The sequence below is a fragment of the Bos indicus genome, chromosome 7 (assembly GCF_029378745.1).
Source record: "Bos indicus isolate NIAB-ARS_2022 breed Sahiwal x Tharparkar chromosome 7, NIAB-ARS_B.indTharparkar_mat_pri_1.0, whole genome shotgun sequence".
Lineage (NCBI taxonomy): Eukaryota > Metazoa > Chordata > Mammalia > Artiodactyla > Bovidae > Bos > Bos indicus.
In genome coordinates, this window is record NC_091766.1 from 24,820,429 (window position 1) to 24,840,519 (window position 20,091).

General features: G+C 38.1%; 1 protein-coding gene across 2 annotated transcripts in view; it reads right to left on the reverse strand.

Moving 5' to 3' along the window:
* Positions 1-2,777: 2,777 nt before the first annotated feature.
* SLC27A6 (solute carrier family 27 member 6) overlaps positions 2,778-20,091 on the reverse strand; it is an 80,559-nt gene continuing 63,245 nt past the window's right edge. For both annotated transcript variants that reach the window (XM_019964593.2, XM_019964592.2), the window contains 5 exons: positions 15,018-15,108; positions 11,359-11,557; positions 10,283-10,380; positions 9,053-9,183; positions 2,778-3,347 (listed from right to left, as the gene is read on the reverse strand). In XM_019964593.2, coding sequence (XP_019820152.1) covers positions 3,171-3,347; positions 9,053-9,183; positions 10,283-10,380; positions 11,359-11,557; positions 15,018-15,108 — 696 coding nt within the window. In that variant the 3' untranslated portion in view covers positions 2,778-3,170. The remainder of the gene's footprint in view (positions 3,348-9,052; positions 9,184-10,282; positions 10,381-11,358; positions 11,558-15,017; positions 15,109-20,091) is intronic.

Sequence of the window (20,091 nt, forward strand, 5' to 3'; positions counted from 1 at the left end):
TGTTACTTTGCTATTGATTTGTTCTAGTGTATTTTTCATTTCAGTTATTGTATTGTTCTTCTCTGTTTGTTCTTTAGGTCTTTGTTAAATATTTCTTTTATCTTCTCAATCTGCTCCTCTATTCTTCTTCTGAAATTTTGGGTCATCTTCATTATCATTATGCTGAATTCTTTTTCCAGTAGATTGCTTACCTCTACTTCATTTAGTTGCTCTGGGATTTTACCTTGTTCCTTCATCTAGGACATCTTCCTCTGCTGTCTCATTTTATGTGACATTCTATGACTGAGATTTTTGTTCTGCAGGCTGCAGAGTTGTAGTTTTCCTTGCTTCAGGTGTCTGCCCTCTGCTGGATGAGGCTGTCTAAGAGGTTTGTGCAGGTTTCCTGGTGGGAGGGACTGGTTACAGCCCAGTGGTGGGTGAAGTTGGGTCTTGTCCCACTGGTGGGCAGGGCTGTGTCAGGGAGCTTATTTATTGAGTAGCTGAGTGCTGATGAAGACTTTAAGCAACCTGTTTGCTGATGGGTAGGGCTGTGTTCTCTCCCTATTGGTTATTTAACCTGACGAGTCCCAACACTGGAGCCTACAGACTGCTGTGTGGCATTACATCTTGATAAGAAAATGATGATCTTCAAAAGGATTCACACTAATGAGTACTCTCCAGAATTATTGCTGCCACTGTCTTTGTCCCAGCAGTGAACTGCACCCGCCCCCCATGCCACCCTCCAACCTGCACCTTCTCAGAAGATCCTCCAATACTAGCAGATAGGAATGCTCCAGTTTCTTATGAAGTTGCTGCTTTTTCCCCTGGGCTTTGGTGTGCATGAGACTTTGTATGCATCTTCCAAGAGTGTTTTGTTTCCCCCTGTCCTGTGGAATTCCTGAGGTCCAACTCCACTGACCACCAGAGCCAGATCCTCTGGGGGTTCCTCCTCCCATTGACAGACCACTCCTTGCCCCCCACCACTCCCAGTATAGGAAGCCTGCTGTAGGGATCAGAGCTTTTAATCTTGTGGGAAAACTTCTGTGTAATAATTATTTTCCAGTTTGTGGGTTGCTCACATGGCATGTATGGGATTTGATTTTATCATGGTTGCACCTCTCCTTCCATCTTGTTGTGGCTTATTCTTTGTCTTTGGATGCAGGACATCTTTTTTGGTAGATCCCACTGTTTTTTTGTTGATGGTTAGTCAGCAGTTAGTTGTATTTTGGTGTTTCTACAAGAAGAGGAGAGCTCATGTTCTTCTACTCCACCATCTTGTCTCTCAATCTAGTCTTCAAAGATTTTAAGGAGCTATGAATTAGTATAAAAAAATTCATTCAAAGTTATAGCATTTTAATCTAAAGTTAAAAATATAAACATAAAAGCAAAACAGTTTTTTAATGGGAAAGGTAAATAACAGTCAGATAACCAATACAAAAATTAAATAAAATTTCATTTACTTAATAAATTTTTAATAAAGACAATAATCCATTTTCATTTACATAGTAAGAGCATGGATACCCTTAGATTTATTTAACTTTTTCTATTCCTACTGATTTAAAATTTTTCTCTTAAAATTATGGATTTTTTCAAAGTTGACATTATTTTCTCTTTCATTAAATCATTAGAAAGTGTGACCTTTGTTTATATGCTACTTATGATTAATCTTTACATTAAAAAAATATTTTACCTTTATAATATATACATTTTTCTAACAATGCCAAAAAGGAACTATCTGCAACTTCTCTTCCAGCCAAAATAAACGTTTAGCATGGGGAAGCAACAGAATGCAAAGCTAACTTTCCTTCTGGTTGTACACAGAATTAGGTTTATGGGCAAAGGAGTTGCCTGCTAGGCCTGCTTTTTTTCTTCTTCTTCTTTTTTAACTTCGTTTTGTACTGGAGTTTAGCTGATTAACAATGTTGCGAGAGTTACAAGTGGACAGCAAAGGGACTCAGCCATACATGTACAAGTATTCATTCTCCCCCTAACACCCCTCCCATACAAGCTGCCACATAACACTGAGCAGAGTTCCCTGTGCTACACAGTATTTTAAGACCAGCTCCACCACCCACTCCTGAGGAAGTTAGCTTATTTTGATAAGAGAGTCTTTCACCTGCTTTTGGCTTCAGGCAAACACTGGAGCCTGGTGCTTTCAGATGGAGATAAGTACCACTGTGATTATTACACAACTCTTGTGATACATTTCCTGGTTAACTACTCAGAAAACCTGTTCACATTCAAGCCTTTATGCATCTGATCTTGGTGTTAACACATGGGTCCTATTCTAGTCTATCATTTCCCTGTACTGTTAGTGGTTTCTATAGCTCTGTTGAGGGTTTACCTTGTAGCTCGGTCAGTAAAGAATCTGCCTGCAATGCAGGAGTCAGCCTGCATTGCAGGAGACCTGGGTTTGATTCCTGGGTCCAGAAGATCCCCTGGAGAAGGAAATGGCAACCCACTCCAGTATTCTTGCCTGGAAAATCCCATGGACAGAGGAGCCTAGTGGGCTCAGTTTGTGGGGTCGCAAGAGCTGGACATGACTTAGCAACTAAACCGCCACCAGAATAGCTCTGTTGGATTTTAGCATCAACTTGATCCCATTTATATATCTTCCCCAAATTCCTAAATGCTTGGGGCTTACCAGTTTTCCTGCTTTATTGTTTCATATTTTTACATTTCTTCTAGCCTCTTCATGTGAATTTAGGAAAGGGGATACAGGAATGCATGCATTTAGTCAGTTACCTTCCTTTGAATGAAAATTTACAATTAAAAACATCAAAACAAAACCTCAAAACTCACAATAAGGATAGCTTTATTGAGTTGTAAGACAGGGCACATAAAAATCAAATATTTGAGTAAAATTCAACCCTTCACTCAAAACTAGATTTTAAATATTAATATGTACATTTTTAGCATGTGTCTAAATTGTTAACCACTTATTTATTATTTAAAAACTTTAAGGCAGATATTTACTTATGCACTGGATCCCCAAATAGATAAAAGGAATAATCAACTGAAGTTTGTTATCAATTGAGACAAATGTAAATTATTACTTAAGGAAAAATGGTTTCATATTAAGGAAATACAGCACATGCATAATTAATGTCAGTTCCCCTTTTCATATTAAAGAATCACTCTCCTCTCATTCCTCCTAAGCAGCATATGAAAATCCCATATATAAAAACATCTTAAAGTTTAATCTTCCCTAATATTATCTGATCATAAATTTCTTTGGTCAAGGGAATATATGATTTTTTCAAGTTATCCATGAAGTAAAGTGGGTCAGAAATTTTCAATGGACTAAATCCTTCTTCCACCAACTGAAACTTCTGTAGTTTGAATGTTCCTGTTGCTTCCATCTTTTCCTATAAAGCAATGACCTGGATTAGTGGAATCATTTAACATTACCTATAATATACAAATAAAATATTCAACAATACAGAGCATAATATTTAATTATAACATTTTTATGTCCAGTAAGCATCTCTATTTTTACTACTAATAATTTAACACTAAAAGTTTTTAGATTTTTTAATTCTAAGTGCCCTTTAGAACACTTAAATCTTTACCTTGATTTTCCTGTAAACTTCATTCAATATATAAGAAATATGAATATAGTTACTAATTGACTACAACTGATTACAAACATGTCTAAAACATATAGATTTATCTCTCCAGTCCAACATCAATACAATATCATGTACAAAGAATGCTTCTAGACTGTAAGGAGATAAAAGTTACAAAAGACAGCAATCTATTCCACAAGGAATAATCCTGCAAGAACCAGAGAGTATAAGAAATAATCTAAAACTTGGGTTCCCAAACTATACACCGAGGTGCTTCATGGTACCTCAGTGAATTGCCAGGGTCTCCATGGGATATTTAAATTTTTCAAGGTAAATCCAGTGACATCTGATATCACATAGAAAACTACTGGCTCGAGGTTCACAGTTCACAGTTCACAGTTTCAATATTAGTTTGTGATACATTTTTTCCCATCATGCCATGTCTCTGGGAAATAGGGTTTTCAGTGGTTGCTATCATAAAAAGCAAGCATAACCAAAAATCAATGTGGAGTATGGAATTAGTCTGGTCCTGTTCAATATAATGTAACTCCAAAATTTGAGGAGCTGTGTAATACCCAACGTAACATCTCCTTAATACATCTGATTATTTAAATATGAAATAAAAGCATTTTCTTTCCACTTATATGCATTATCTTTAAAAATAGCAACTAATTTATTAGACCTAAATATTTATTTTACTTTGTCCTAACTACTGAATAAATGAATGCTTAGGTATTTCTTTTGACCCAAGTGAAGTCGCTCAGTCATGTCCAACTCTTTGCGACCCTATAGACTGTAGCCCACTAGGTTCCTCCGTCCATGGGATTTTCCAGGCAAGAATACTGGAGTGGGTTGCCATTTCCTTCTCCAGGGGATCTTCCCAACCCAGGGACTGAACTTGGGTCTTCCGCATTGCAGACAGACGCCACAGGGAGGCTGTAGGTTTTGACCCAAGAGTGCTATGAAATAATTACTAAGGTGCTATGGATCTAGAAAGCTTACGAATCTTTGCTTTAAGGAATTTAAAGGCGACAAGGACTTTAAAGGATCTGTGTGGTAGTTTCAGGCATAAAGAAGCAACCTTGTTTTAAGTCAGATAACATGTAGGGTCCATATAACTCACAGGTTCTATGAGTAGTTTGGCCATTTTTACACATCCTTATGAGCATCACTGACTCGATGGACGTGAGTCTGAGTGAACTCCGGGAGTTGGTGATGGACAGGGAGGCCTGGTGTGCTGCGATTCATGGGGTTGCAAAGAGTTGGACATGACTAAGCGACTGATCTGATCTGATGAGCTAATTCTACTAAATCTACTTCTCTTTGAACCTTCTTCTCTAATCTCATCCCCTATCCTGCACTGTCATCACAGAATTAGATGTAACTGTGTAGAAACATATATTATTTTTTCTCTTTTAGAAAACTAGAAGTTCACTACATAAAATTTGATGTTCTGCCTTTTTTTAAAAAATAACAAAAACATTATACTAGATATTTTTCTCCAGATCAGGTAATTTTCATCAAAATATCACAATTTAATGGTTTCATAAGAGTTCCTCTAATTATAATATGCTAATTAACCTTACACTTGTTATTGAACTTAAAGAGAACAGAAAAAAAAATTTACTACTATAAAGAATAACATTTTATACATAACATTTGTGCATCTTTAGTTATGTCCTAAGAGTAAATTTTTGGAACTGAAATTACAAAATCAAAATATATGCAGATTCTAAGAGTGTGATCACACATTTACCAAATTGTTTTCTAGAGTGATGATAGCAATTTGTTCTTCCACAAGCAGACTGAAAGGACTGGTTTAACTGCATCTTGGCCATAATGAGTAATATCACATTTAAAAATTTTTTGTACATTCATTGGCAAAAAGATCCTTTTAAAATATGTGCTAAATAAAATTTTAATAAGATAGTCATCCTATTCATTTTGCCAGATGTAACTTATACTTTTGCATTACTTAGATCAGATCATTTATTAATTTATTTATTAAATTATTTATTTATTTATTAAATAATTGTGCTGCCAACTATCATGCACTATGCATGACATTATATCAAATACTATAATAAACATAAAACTCATGGATCATGTGTTTTAGGTGTTTAATGATTCTAAAATATCTTCTAAATTTGTACAAGACTGATTTAATCTTTGGAGGAGTCTTGTGCCCAAAATATTTCTTCTGATTAACGATCGTGAATTTTAAGTTGCCCTTGGAGGTACATGTTTAAAATATTATTTGATCCATCAACTTTCTACTCCATTAAAATATATTCTTCTGGGGCAAGATGGGAGGGACAGAAGAGAGCTGGGTGGAATTATAAGAGGGTAACAAGAGGGAGCATTGTGGTAGTGGAATTGTTCACATCTTGACTATGGTAATTGATACAAGCCATAAAGGTTATAAAAATGTATGGAATGATACACACATACACACAAATGAGTACAAGTAAAAACAAAGGAAATTTTAATAAGATGAGTGGACTGTATCATTATCAATATTCAATAATCATTATGAAAAATGGTACCATTAGAGGAAGCTAAGTAAAAGGCACAGATGATTTTTCTGTATTGATTTTTACACATGCATGTGAATCTACAATTATTTCAAAAATTTCAATTAAAAATGTGTTACTTCTTTTTCATAATGACTGGAGAATTCCATGGACTGTAAAGTCCATGGGGTCGCAAAGAGTCAGACATGACTGAGCGACTTGCACTTTGGACTACATTTATCATTTCAGAGCATTGTTATAAAAATAATCTGAGATAATATATGTAAAAGCTCTTAAAATATGATGTCAATGGAGATGTATCTGTGACAGTTTAGATGATACATCTCATTGACCAAGCAGTGACTTGGCCACAGCGATCACTCAGCAAATATTTTTAAAAAACAATATTAAGTCAGCTGTTGCTCTATTAGGGATCTAACAGTGATATGACACATATACCCAGTAAAATTCTACATGATTATGTTAAGATAAGAAATAGTTGAGCTATTTCAAATCCTAAAAGATGATGCCGTGAAAGTACTATACTCAATATGCCAGCAAATCTGGAAAACTCAGCAGTGGCCACAGGACTGGAAAAGGTCAGTTTTCATTTCGATTCCAAAGAAGAGCAATGCCCAAGAATGCTCAAACTACTGCACAATTGCATTCATTTCACATGCTAGCAAAGTAATGCTCAAAATTCTCTAAGCCAGACTTCAATAGTACGTGAATCATGAACTTCCAGATGTTCAAGCTGGTTTTAGAAAAGGCAGAGGAACCAGAGATCAAATTGCCAACATCTGCTGGATCATCGAAAAAGCAAGAATTCCAGAAAAACATTTACTTTTGCATTGCTAACTTTGCCAAAGCCTTTGATTGTGTGGATCACAACAAACTGTGGGAAATTCTTAAAGAGATGGAAACACAACACCACCTGATGCTCCTCCTGAGAAATCTGTATGCAGGTCAAGAAGAAACAGTTAGAACCAGACATGGAACAACAGATTGATTCCAAATCAGGAAAGGAGTACGTCAAGGCTGTATATTGTCACCCTGCTTATTTAACTTATATACAGACTATATCACGCAAAATGCTGGGCTGGATGAAGCACAAGCTGGAATTAAGATTGCTGGGAGAACTATCAATAACCTCAGATACTCAGATGACACCACCCTTATGGCACAAAGCGAAGAACTCAAGAGCCTCTTGAAAGTGAAAGAAGAGAGTGAAAAAGTTGGCTTAAAACTCAACATTCAGAAAACCAAGATCATGGCATCTGGTCTCATCACTTCATGGCAAATAGATGGGGAAATAATGGAAACAGTGACAGACTTTATTTTGGGGGGGCTCCAAAATCACTGCAGATGGTGACTGCAGCCATGAAATTAAAAGATGCTTGCTTCTTGGAAAAAAAGCTCTGAGCAACCTAGACAGCTTATTAAAAAGCAGAGACATTACTCTACCAACAAAGGTCTGTCTAGTCAAAGTTATGGTTTTGCTAGTAGTCATGTATGGATGTGAGACTTGGACTATAAAGACAGCTAAGTGCAAAGAATTGATGCTTTTGAACTGTGGTGCTGGAGAAGACTCTTCAGAGTCTCTGCAAGGAGATCCAGCTAGTCCATCCTAAAGGAGATCAGTCCTGGGTGTTCAAGGGGAGGACTGTTGCTGAAGCTGGAACTCCAATACTTTGGCCACCAGATGCGAAGAACCAACTCATTGGAAAAGACCCTGATGCTGGGAAAGATTGATGGCGGGAGGAGAGGGGGACAACAGAGGATGAGATGGTTGGATGGCACCACTGATGCAATGGACATGAGTTTGAGTAGGCTCCAGGAGTTGGTGATGGACAGAGAAGCCTGGCATGCTGCAGTCCATGGGGTTGCAAAAAGTCAGATACAACTGAGTAACCGAACTGATGTTAAGAGATGTTGAGGACTAGTTTTGGGAAGTTATTTTTGAGGCACAATATTATATGAATAAATGGCTGAATAAATGAGCTTGCAAAGTTACCTAGTAGCTGAGTAAATTTTACTGGACTTTTCTCCAGCAACCTAACAAGAGAGGGCCCATCTCGCAAAGGACTTCTCTCTCAGATGGTAAAGAATCTGTCTGCAATGCAGGAGACCCAGGTTTGATCACTGGGTCAGGAAGATCCCCTGGAGAAGGAAATAGCAAGCCACTCCAGTATTCTTGCCTGGAGAATCCCATGGATAGGGGAGCCTGGTAGGCTACAGTCCATGGGGTCACAAAGAGCTGGACACGAGTAAGCGGCTAACACACACACACACCTTTCAAAACAAATGAGTTCAGAATTCCCCCAAGATATATAGTCACTGAGGGAGACTGGACAGAATGAGGATAAAAATTAAAAGCAAAATTGCTTAAAGCCAATTGCCTTGAGGGTCTACACACATTCTGCAGATACTCTGAGGCGGCCTGGTGGAATCTAATTTTAGGTATACAGCATCAAATATCTTCACAAAGCACAAAAGCATGTGTAAGATGTGGGTTTGTCTTGCCACCATCATGGGGACCATCGTTTATCCAGATTGAAGAGGAGGAGGGCAACAAATAGGACAAGGGCAAAGACGCTAGCATTTTATTGTGCAAGACCCTGATGCTGGGAGGGACTGGGGGCAGGAGGAGAAAGGACGACAGAGGATGAGATGGCTGGATGGCATCACTGACTCGATGGACGTGAGTCTGAATGAACTCCGGGAGTTGGTGATGGACAGGGAGGCCTGGCGTGCTGTGATTCACGGGGTCGCAAAGAGTCGGACATGACTGAGCAACTGAACTGAACTGAACTGAACTGTCTGTAATGAGGCTTCAAATATGGCATAAATTAGCATCCTAATACTTTTCATTGTTCTTGAAATTTTCTAATAAAAACAAAATGAACATATTGTCTAAGTGGTAAGTATTATTTTGTAATTAAACTATCTTGTAAATTCCTGGTCTTAAATTTTAGGGGTAGGTAAAATTACCTGCATTCTTAAAAACTGTGGACGAGCGTAAGCTGGTAAAAATGTAACAACTTGCTCATAAACTTTTTCCAAGTCTAAAGACATGTTTGGTTTTAAAGTAATAGAAGCCATTCCTGCTTTTCCTTCATAACCTGAAAAAAAAAGTTTGTAATAGAGTTAGTTTTACAAGCAGTAGGTGAATTTAAAAAAAATCCTGTTCATTATACACTGTTACAAATATAGACATTACATCTATTACATTAATAACAATGCAACAGTAGCATGAACGAGTGGGTCTTGAGCTTATGATTTACTTTCTAGAAATGATGTAGGAAAGAGAAAGTGCAGAATCTATGTTTAATTACCTACACTTCAAAAATGAAATAGATGGAATAGAAAACACAGTAAATTACCCATAATTTGTATGCCATTACTATTAATATGAAATATTAACAGGAAACATTTTAAAGACAAATATATATTTTTTAATGTCATGTTAAGTATCAATTAAAAAAACAAGAAACTAGAGACTAATAATTCCATGACTAAATCCACAGATTGCTTACTGCTTAACATCCCATCTTTTTCCCCAGGGGTTCAGAATTTCTTGTAGCATTTCCCCAGGACCCAAAGACTATTAAACAGACTTTTTTTTTTTTGCTGCCCTCTCCAAACATCCCCACCATCAGTATCCCCTGCACATGCAAATTTCAAGTTGGTTACTTCTCTTTGCCATTTTCACCAAAATGAGACAATATTCATATACATATTTATAAAGTTGAGGCCAAACAGATTTTAAAATAATTTCTGAAAAAGATTCAACTTAACTACAAGTCAATGTTATTAAATATTTAAATTAGAACATGTTCCTGTTTAGTGGTATGTATAAACTCTAATCATCTAGTCATTACACATTGTGGTATGTATAAATTCTAGTCATTTTTCTCATCATCAACAGAAAAATAATAGGCCACTGAAAAGCTGTAACTATTTCTAGCACTACATAACTTGACCATAGTTTTCAAAAGATCTGCTTAAAAATATACATATACATTAAAATGCAATTGGTACCATTCCCCAGGTGTGACCGTGCAGTTTGCTAGCTTGGGGTTATGACATCCCTTTGCCAGCCCAAACTAAGACATCTTAATATGTGAAAAATGAAATGTTCAATTAGCAAGATTGTTGCAAATGAAAGAAAAGTTTCATTTCATTCTAAGAATCCCTCCCAAACCTGACATCTATTCATACCTGGCACAACCACACCATAGACATTTGCTTCCTGTATGAAATCCAGCATCCCAATGATAGCACCAACCTCTGTGGTTGCTACATTTTCCCCTTTCCACCTAAAAAAAAAACAAGTTCCAGTTAGTACCCCTATATGTTAAGAACAAGGCACCCAGTTTTAAGTTTCAGTGCCCTGCATTTGGCTCTGTGCAGGCACCTAATTACCAAAAATAATGGCAGTTTTCAAAATGAAAGACATTTCTAAGGAAGAACTTTGTAAGTCAGCAAAATCAGTATCTGTTTCTCAGTTAAAATTACTTTATCTGTTGTCTTATTGGTATAAATTGCTTACTGTAAAATGTTTTCTTTTAAATGCCATAAAAATAACTACAAATCTCTCTGCTTGTACAAAGCATTCTCTATCTATAATGATAGAAAACCTGAAAGGAAAGTTAGAGTCTTTCAGTTTATTGCACCTCTTTAATTTCTAGGGATTAACCTCTTTGGCTCTTTTAATGCATACAAATGAATATTTTTTTAAAAATGATTTTGCATAAGATGCCCTTCTAACGTGACACAAAGAAGGTGAGGAAAACGGATGTTTCTGGACTGTCTATAATCTGGTCGTCCACTGTTCTACGGTCATTGATTAGAAAGCAAAATAAATTAATAAGCCTAAGATAAAGAATTAAAAAAACTTCTAAGAAAGATAAATTTTTCTGTTTCTTTATTTTTGCCATGAAGTCAAGAATTAGACAGTATTTGACTGTTTTTCTGTTTTAACCCTACAATTTAGACTTCACATCAGTCTGCCTGTATCATATTCTTAAAAAAAAAAAAAAAGAAGTCACTGATTTGGACCCAAGTGATCCAAGTGATTCATTAAGTTAATTATAAAAATGACATCAAAATGTAACATATGTTTCAATCTAGAAACAGATGGGCAGTGAATTTTTAAACCGGGAGTCATTACTGAGATAAAAGCACTCTGTGCCCTGAAGGTAGAGAGCAGGTGGTGTATAGTGTTTCTACAGAGCCTCCCTCAGAGCAGTGTTCACAATCGAAAACCAAGCTTTGCAACCAATGCTATTCCATACCTGAAAGTGTCTCCAATCCGGTCCCAAAAATAAAGGAAATCCTCCTGGTCTTGGACCATTAAATCTCCTGTGTTAAAGTAAACATCTCCTTTCTTAAAAACATCACAAAGCAGTTTCTTTTCTGTCTGCTTCTTATTCCCAGCATAGCCAAAGAAGGGATTCTTTTCATTCACTTGAGAAATGAGAAGTCCGGGTTCCCCTGAGAGAGAGGCATTTTCAATGATGTGATTAAAAATATTATTCCACACACTGTGTGTGGACCTTGTTGCATGTGACAAATACATCCAGTGTAGCTTATCCTTCCTTCCTCTGAACTTATTTTTATTATATTTGACATCAATTACTCTGGGTGCCTAAGTCTAGCACACCCTTTTACAGACTGCCAAAATATAAATAACTCTGGAAAAGCTAACAAAAAGGAAATAGAATGTAAAAAAAGTAATTTTAAATTTATTTTACATCCTGAGTGGATACACTAATGGCTATGTTTTTGGAATACATAGATTCTAACACCAATAATAATGGCCATAATATAAATAACAACTAAAATGATAATTTTAAATAAGATTATGATGATGGCAATATTTATTTATTGGGCACTTACTATGGAGCAAGCCCTATGAGAAATGCAACTGTCATTACTTTTTCAGAGAGATTCTTTGAAGTTGATCAATATAATCCCTATTTCACAGGGAAGGTGCTAGGGCCCAAAAGAGTGAAGTATATTAGTAAAATTCAACAGATAGAAAGGAAGGGGCCTAGAACTCAAATTCAAGTCTCTATGATCTTTCTGTATAATATTAGATTTGACTTAATTGATATGCTATTAAAAGTTTAAGAAAATGTTTATTCCTCTGGAAATCCTCAAAAGACAGGAGATAAGCCATGAATTTTTTTGGTTTTACTTATATTTAGACACATTATCTAAAATAATTTTTAATCAGGTATAGTCAAATTAATCAAGATATTGCTCAGCATTCAGAAAGGTAAAAAGCTACGTCTAATAGTAGAAGACAAAGGAGACCAGCAATCACTTCCCCAGAAGATTTCAAGGCCAATGACTTACTCTGGCCACTGTGAAGACAGTTAACATCTGTGTGATGCGTCTGATGAGGCTATATTCCAGCACACTCTACAGTAGTTTCTGTTATTTTAACACTCTTTCCAACTCTTACTGCTTTCACTCCTGGACATTGAGGGTTCCCAGGGCACACAAGCCATTTGCCGAAACTCGCCTGCCCTGCTTCAGCAGCGACCCCTCACTGTCAGCGTCATCACCAGTACCATCATCATCATCATCATCACTGCCATTGGTACACTGTAGGAGCACTTTCTGGGTACCAGTCACTATTCTGAGCACTTTACATGTGTATTCCATCTCAGTCTCATCAGAAACCTATTGAGTCAGGCCCTCTTATTATCTTCATTTTACAGGTGAAGAAACTGAGGGAAAAAAATAGCTCAGTTGGTAAAGAATCCTCCTGCAATGAAGGAGACCCCGGTTCAACTTCTGGGTTGGGAAGATCTGCTGGAGAAGGGATAGGCTACCCACTCCAGTATTCTTGGGCTTCCCTTGTGGCTTAGATGGTAAAAAATCCACCTGCAATGTGGGAGACCTGGGTTAGATCCCTGGGTTGGGAAGATCCCTGGAGAAGGGAAAGGCTACCCACTCCAGTATTCTGGCCTGGAGAATTCCATGGACTGTATAGCTCATGCGGTTCCAAAGAGTTGGACACAACTGAGTGACTTTCACTTTCACATAGCTGCCAAATGTTGAAGTTTTTTTCAACCACCTCCATCTGACTCCATGCCTCCCTCCATCTGACTCCAGGGCTTCCCTGACAGCTCAGTTGGTAAAGAATCCACCTGCAATGCAGGAGACCCCAGTTCAATCCCTGGGTTGGGAAGATCCGCTGGAGAAGGGATAGGCTACCCACTCCAGTATCCTTGGGCTTTCCTGGTGGCTCAGCTGGTAAAAAATCCACCTGCAATGTGGGAGACCTGGGTTCTATCCCTGGGTTGGGAAGATCCCCTGGAGAAGGGAAAGGCTACCCACTCCAGTATTCTGGCCTGGAGAATTCCATGGACTGTAAAGTCCATGCGGTCGCAAAGAGTTGGATACGACTGAGCGACTTTTACTTTCACTTTCATCTGACTCCAAAGGTTCTCCTCCCTTGCGTATTCCATCAATCTACATTTCCTATATACATTTCAGAATTTTCTAAGCCTCTTATATTTTCCTTAAAATTTATATTTTTTTCTTTTTCTTCTTCAGGACACAGGTGATAGTTCCTTACCTGACAAATTAATTATTGCAAATGCTTAAAAAGGTTAGAGTGTATTCTTATCTTTCCCTCTTAGGAATAATTTATGAAAGACACAATGATTTTGTTTTGGAGGGGCCACATTGCGTGGCATGTGGGATCTTGGTTCCCTGACTAGGGAGCGATAAAACCCATGCCTCACTGCAGTGAAAGCACAGAGAAAGACACAACGCTTTAATGGGAAAAAAACTGAGCAATCCTTTTCAACAATTGCAAAATTATAAAGTGGATATTTGGTGACAATCTGCTTCTAAAAAACCCTGAGATTTCATAAGCAGTTTGGGGATCCAAGTTCCAATATCACATATTATGATACATATAATAAATAAAACACACTAGAAAAGTGGGGATAAACAAAGGTCTTTTCAGTCTCCTTAGAAATGACTTTTCCCTTAGACACTGTCTATGGAGTTGAATTAGAAAAAAACATTGGATAAATGCTCTTAGACTTGAAATTCAGAGGAAGGGAGTATTTGCTTTTTAATAGATAAGGCTCATTTTTTTGTCCAATCTTTCAGGTAGTGTGGGGCGGAGGGGAGGCAGGGAACAGGTCTATGAACTTTATCTCCATATTTGAAGTCGTCTTCTGAAATGCAGTTGAAACATTATGAGGCAATAAAAAGTAACTTTGGCCTGATTTTCTCAGACTGGATCTCAAAGCAATTTTAAGGGCACATCTCTACATTTAATTTTCCACCTTGATTATATGCAGCTGCTAGTTAATTGGGGCACTTGCTTTGATTAAAAATTTTCTAACCCAAAACTATAAGAAAGACTAGCTTGGAGAAGGAGGAGCTGGATGACGAAGAGAAAGGGAGGGAGGTAACAAGCTACATGCCAGGCCTTCCATGGGGCTCTGCAAACATCATCTCATTTAGCTGTCAACAGCAACCTAATGAAAAATATTGTCACTACTATCCCACATATAAAGAAAATGAGACTTTGATGAGTTAAGTGATTTGCCCAAAGTTGGACAGTTTCTAAGTGTGAGAGCCCAGATTTAAACCCAAGTCTGTCTCGCTTTCCTCTGTACATAGAATTATAAAGTGCCATTCATTTTTATATCTTGATGACATAGGACATTAGACATATGCGACTGTAGGAGTGGTGGATTAAGAAAACTTTAAGCCCAACAGTAATCACTTGAAGATTTTTGTAATTACCATCTGAGTGACCCACATGGGGCCTCTAACTTTTAACAATTAAACCATTCTTCTTGCACTAAAAATCCAAATACATATCATAAATAACGACTCTTTCTTTTCTAAATTCAGTAACTAAAGAGAAATTCAGAAAATTTACCTGAAGAGGCATCTTCAAATACAATAACCTTACCTTTTTTCACATCACTGCACCAGCCCTGTTCATCTCTAATGGGTTCATCTTTCTGAAAATCATACTTTATCAAGTGAAAAGTGAAAAAAAGCTGCAAAAGCAAAATTAAACAAAAACAAAATTTAGTAATTTATTTGTGCAGTAACATCCACTGGTAGGAGATTTAAAGTTCAGTCAGTTGAAATACTGTTTGTGTCAATTGACTGAACTTTAAACCCTGATGCTGGGAAAGATTGAAAGCAGAAGAAAGGGATGACAGAGGATGAGATGGTTCAATGGCATCACCGACTCAATGGACATGAGTTTGAGCAAGCTTCAGGAGATTAGTGAAAGACAGGGAAGCCTGGCGTGCTGCAGTCCATGGGGTGGCAAAGAGTCAGTCATTACTGAGAGACTGAACAACAACAAGAACAATTGAAATACAGAATTAGAATGTGGATTTACTAAAGACAAGTAAGCTTTCCTGGTAAAAAAAATTAAATGAATATTTCAAAATCAAAATTGAAGTTGTTAGTAACCAGCACTCCTGTACTGGCATTCACTTTCACTTCTTTTATGTTGCATATTACCTTAGAAAAGTTTTACTAGTTTTAATCTTGAATGAATACCAGGAAGTAATCTGTGCACTAAATCACATACAGTTAAGAGGACCACTTTCTTGCCTTCTCTTTTCTGCAATCTTTCAAAACATCCTTTGAAATGGAAATTTTAATAGAACTAAAATGTAAACTGGGAAGATCTCCTGGAGAAGGAAATGGCAACTCATTGTAGTATTCTTGCCTGGGAAATCCCATGGACAGAGTAGCCTGGCAGGCTATAGTCCATAGGGTTGCAAAAAGAGTCAGACACAATTTAGTGACTAAACAACAAAATAGATACTATGTGAATGCGAGGATTTTGCTGTATATTTTAACTTATCATCCTCTGAGAAGGGATTAGATGCCTTAAAAGTACTGTTTTTGTCATTTACCTTGGCCTTTTCCCCAGTCTTTCACCCTAATGTCTTTAACCCTCAGCACTTCTGCACGCTATTGTGTAGGATGGGAATTTTTTGGAACACACTTATCACCCCAGGAAACAAGTTAGTTGGACATCTCTCCTTGACTCTCCATATTTCCTTCTCCTCTGCTCCTGTAACATTCATATTACCATATCATACAGATTCACAGAGCCTCAAAATCTGAGCGTGGGAGAGAACTGTAAGTTGGTTCAATCCAACTCCCTCATGTCATACATAAGAAAATTGAGGTTTTCCCAATCAATTAAAAAAGCAATCTTATTTGAACCAGCACACAGTAAACTAAAACGAAGGTAATAAATTAAAGAACAAAAAACAAACAAACAAACAAAAACTAGGAAGGACAAATAAAAGAGAGCAAGAGAGAAGGAGGAGCCTGAGGAAGAAGAGAGAAACTAACATAGAACAAAGGAGAAAAGATGGATAAGATCAATGAGCTCAATGTAATAATACTATTTACTATCAAAGACTAAACACCACTATCTCTGGATAATCAACATGTGACCACAATCACAATTCAAATGAGCTAATGAATTTCAATTAAATACAAAGGAGAGCAAACAATAGTAACTGAGTACTTACTGTTTTCCAGTCACTGTGCAAAGAGCTTTTAGTTTAATCATTAAACACACTATGAGGTAGAAGTTAATATTATCCTGTTTTAAGATGGGGACCAATGAAAGAGACAGCAAAGCAAAATATATTGTTACTCTAGACATAAAGATTCTTGTTCCAATGCAAGCTTGCATCTTGTTGGTTTTCGTCTTTAATTGGCATAACAAGAGACTGGCCGCTTCCTAATAACTGGTAAGAAGAAAGATTCCAGAAACTCCAGAATTGCATTTGTCATTTTGGCCAAACAAGAACAGAACTTTGTTTATTACCCATCTTTCTCTCTCCTGTTTTACCTGTTTTAGCATGCTTTATATCTTGAAAAATTTGCCCAGCAAACTGGTAATATCAGCTTTAACTTTATTTCTTTGAGATTAATTTAGCAACCGCATGCATGAGTAAGATTCATTCTGCATCAAATCACTGTCAGTGCACTCCTTATTGGATACAGGGGACTTGATGGTCAGAAATCAAGTAATTTTATAATACAAATGAAATTTAAACATATCATAGCATCTTCTAGAAGTAGCCAGTATTAAGTCTCAGCTAAAAGGATTTCTACTTTTTTTTTCTTTATCTTCAAGAGGTCCCAGAGGTTACAAAAATGGTAACAACAAAAATAAAAAGTAGATACCACATTTTAATATCTCCTGAATGTATACATACAGGTGTAGGTATAGGAAAAGGTATGCCTGTCTAGAACACAGCTGCAGGGGGTCTCATTTGTATCTGTCTAGGCAATGGGTCCCCAGAACTGTGTGGCACTCACCTGCGTGGCTGTGCACACTGGCCTTAGAGTTCCCACACCTGTATGCTTCTGCATATTCAAATTTGTAAATTCAGAAGTTGGAAAGGGAACACAAAAATTATTTCCTCTATTAATACATGAGTATACTTTGAATCCAGAGAAAGTGACTTGTCAAAGTCAAAAAGTCACGTAGTGGCAGAGCTAGAATTAAGTCCCTAGGTACAGTGATTCCAATTTGGGATGTTTGGCCTCAACATTATACTACATTGCCTAAACCTGTACATTACAAGCTCATTTATCCTACACACACAAATATAAACTTCCCATCTGTTATATATTTATATATAGTAACATGTAATATTATATAGAGTTGGGCCATTATGAATACGTATTTCTAGGTGCAACAGCATAGTTCTGATTGGTTCACAGAGTTATATTTAAAAAATAATCATTTGTGAGGGAGAGTCCCAAAACAGCAGAGGAATAGGATGGGGAGTTCACTTTCTCCCCCACAAATTCATTAAAAGATCATTTGAATGCTGAGCAACTTCCACAAAACAACTTCTGAATGCTGGCGGAGGACACTAGGCACCCAGAAAGGCAGCCCATTCTCTTCAAAAGGAGGAAGGACAAAATATAAAAGACAAAAAGAGGGACATAAGAGTTAGGGATGGAGACCCGACCTGGGGAGGGAGTCGTGAAGGAGAAATTTCCAAACAGCAGGAAACCCTCTCAGAGGCGGGTCTGTGGGGAGTTTTGGCATCTCAGAGGGCAACATAACCAAGAGGAAAGAAAAAAAAAAAGCCCACAGAATAGGCGCCTAACCGCACTCCCAGCAGAGAAGTAGCCCAGACGCTCGCATCTGCCACCAGCGAGCAGGGGCTGGACAGGGGGATGTGGGTGGCATTATCAGTTCTTACGGTAAGGACCAGGCCTGAATGCCCTGAGGATAATCTGAGGGAGCTAATGTGAGATAGCAGCCCAAACTGTGGGATTTCCAGAGAGGGAAAACAAAAGAGAGAGAGAGAATTTGACCTGAAAAAGGCTCTAACTCACAGCCTGGCCCGAGCACTAACAAAGGATTGAGCGAACACTAAAGGAGAGCAAGCCGGCTGCGTGCAGGTCCCTCCCCGCTGCCGGAGGCAGAGAAGCATGCAAGCGACAGCCAGAGCTTGAAGGCAAGGGGCTGCTCCAATCTCAGCTCCAGAGACCCAGAGATCAGCATTCTCCACCAAACTGTGAGCAGGCTCTCAGTTGCTAACCATGTCTTCCTGGGATCTTGGATGGTTGACATCTGCCAGAAGGGTCACAGCTTGATATCAGCTCCTCAGAGGACATACATGGTGCACCTGAGATGATGCTCTCACAGCACAGCCGGGAAACCAAGTGGCCAGGGCCGGGGAGGTGATTAAGATGTACAGCCTACCTGGGATAGTGCGCTCACCAAGCACCTGGTCATCTGAGCTGCTCAGACCTGGGAAGGGCACAAAATGCACGCCCAACTGAGTCTGTGCCCTTGCGGAGTACCTGAGAACCTGAACCTGAGCAGCTTTGACCTGGGAAGTGCATGAAATGCAGGGCCCGCTGTGGACAGTGCCCTGCAGAGCACCCTGGAGCCTGATCAGTGACTGAATTGACTTAGCAGTAGCAGCAGTAGCAAGCATTGGAGGGGGCCTATAGACCTTAAGAACAAGGACAAGCTGGAACAAGGAATTATCTGAAACTGAACTGACCCCACACTGCCCACAACAGCTCCAGAGAAATTCCTAGATATACTTTTACTATTACGACTTAAAAATTTTTTTTAATTTAAGTTCTTTATTACTTCTTTAATTTTCATTTTTATAACCTACTATTACCTTACAAAAAAAGATCCTATTTTTAAAGCAAATTTCATGTATATATTTTTTATAATTTTTGTGATTGATTTTGTTTTGTATTTTTAATATTGTATTCTTGAGGGTCTAAACTCTAGATTTTTATTCTTTGCTTTTTGGTATTTGTTACCAATTTTGTACCTTTAAGAATCTTATCTTCAGTATCCATTCTCACTTAGGGGTGTGATTACTGGCTTGATTGCTCTCTCCCCTTTTGACTCTTCCTTTTCTCCCCTAGATCACCTCTATCTCCTCCCTCCCCCTTCTCTTCTCTACTTAACTCTGTGACTCTCTCTGGGTGTTCTGGGCTGTGGAGAACACTTAGGGAATTGATCACTGGTTAGATTGGTCGCTCCCCTTTTGACTCCCCCCTCTTTTCCTCCTAATCACCTCTATCACCCTCCTTCTTCTCTTCTCCATGTAACTCTATGAATCTCTCTGGGTGTTCCAGACTGTGGAGAGCACATAGGGAATTGATTATTGGCTGGATTGCTCTCTCCCCTTTTGACTCCCCCTCTAGAGATCCAATAAGTCCATCTTAAAGGAGATCAGTCCTGGGTGTTCATTGGAAGGACTGATGCTGAGGCTGAAACTCCAATACTTTGGCCACCTCATGCGAAGAGTTGACTCATTGAAAAAGAACCTGATGCTGGGAGGGATTGGGGGCAGGAGGAGAAGGGGATGACAGAGGATGAGATGGCTGGATGGCATCACCAACTGATGGACATGAGTTTGGGTAAACTCTGGGAGTTGGTGATGGACAGGAAGGCCTGACATGCTGCGATTCATGGGGTCACAAAGAGTCAGACATAACTGAGC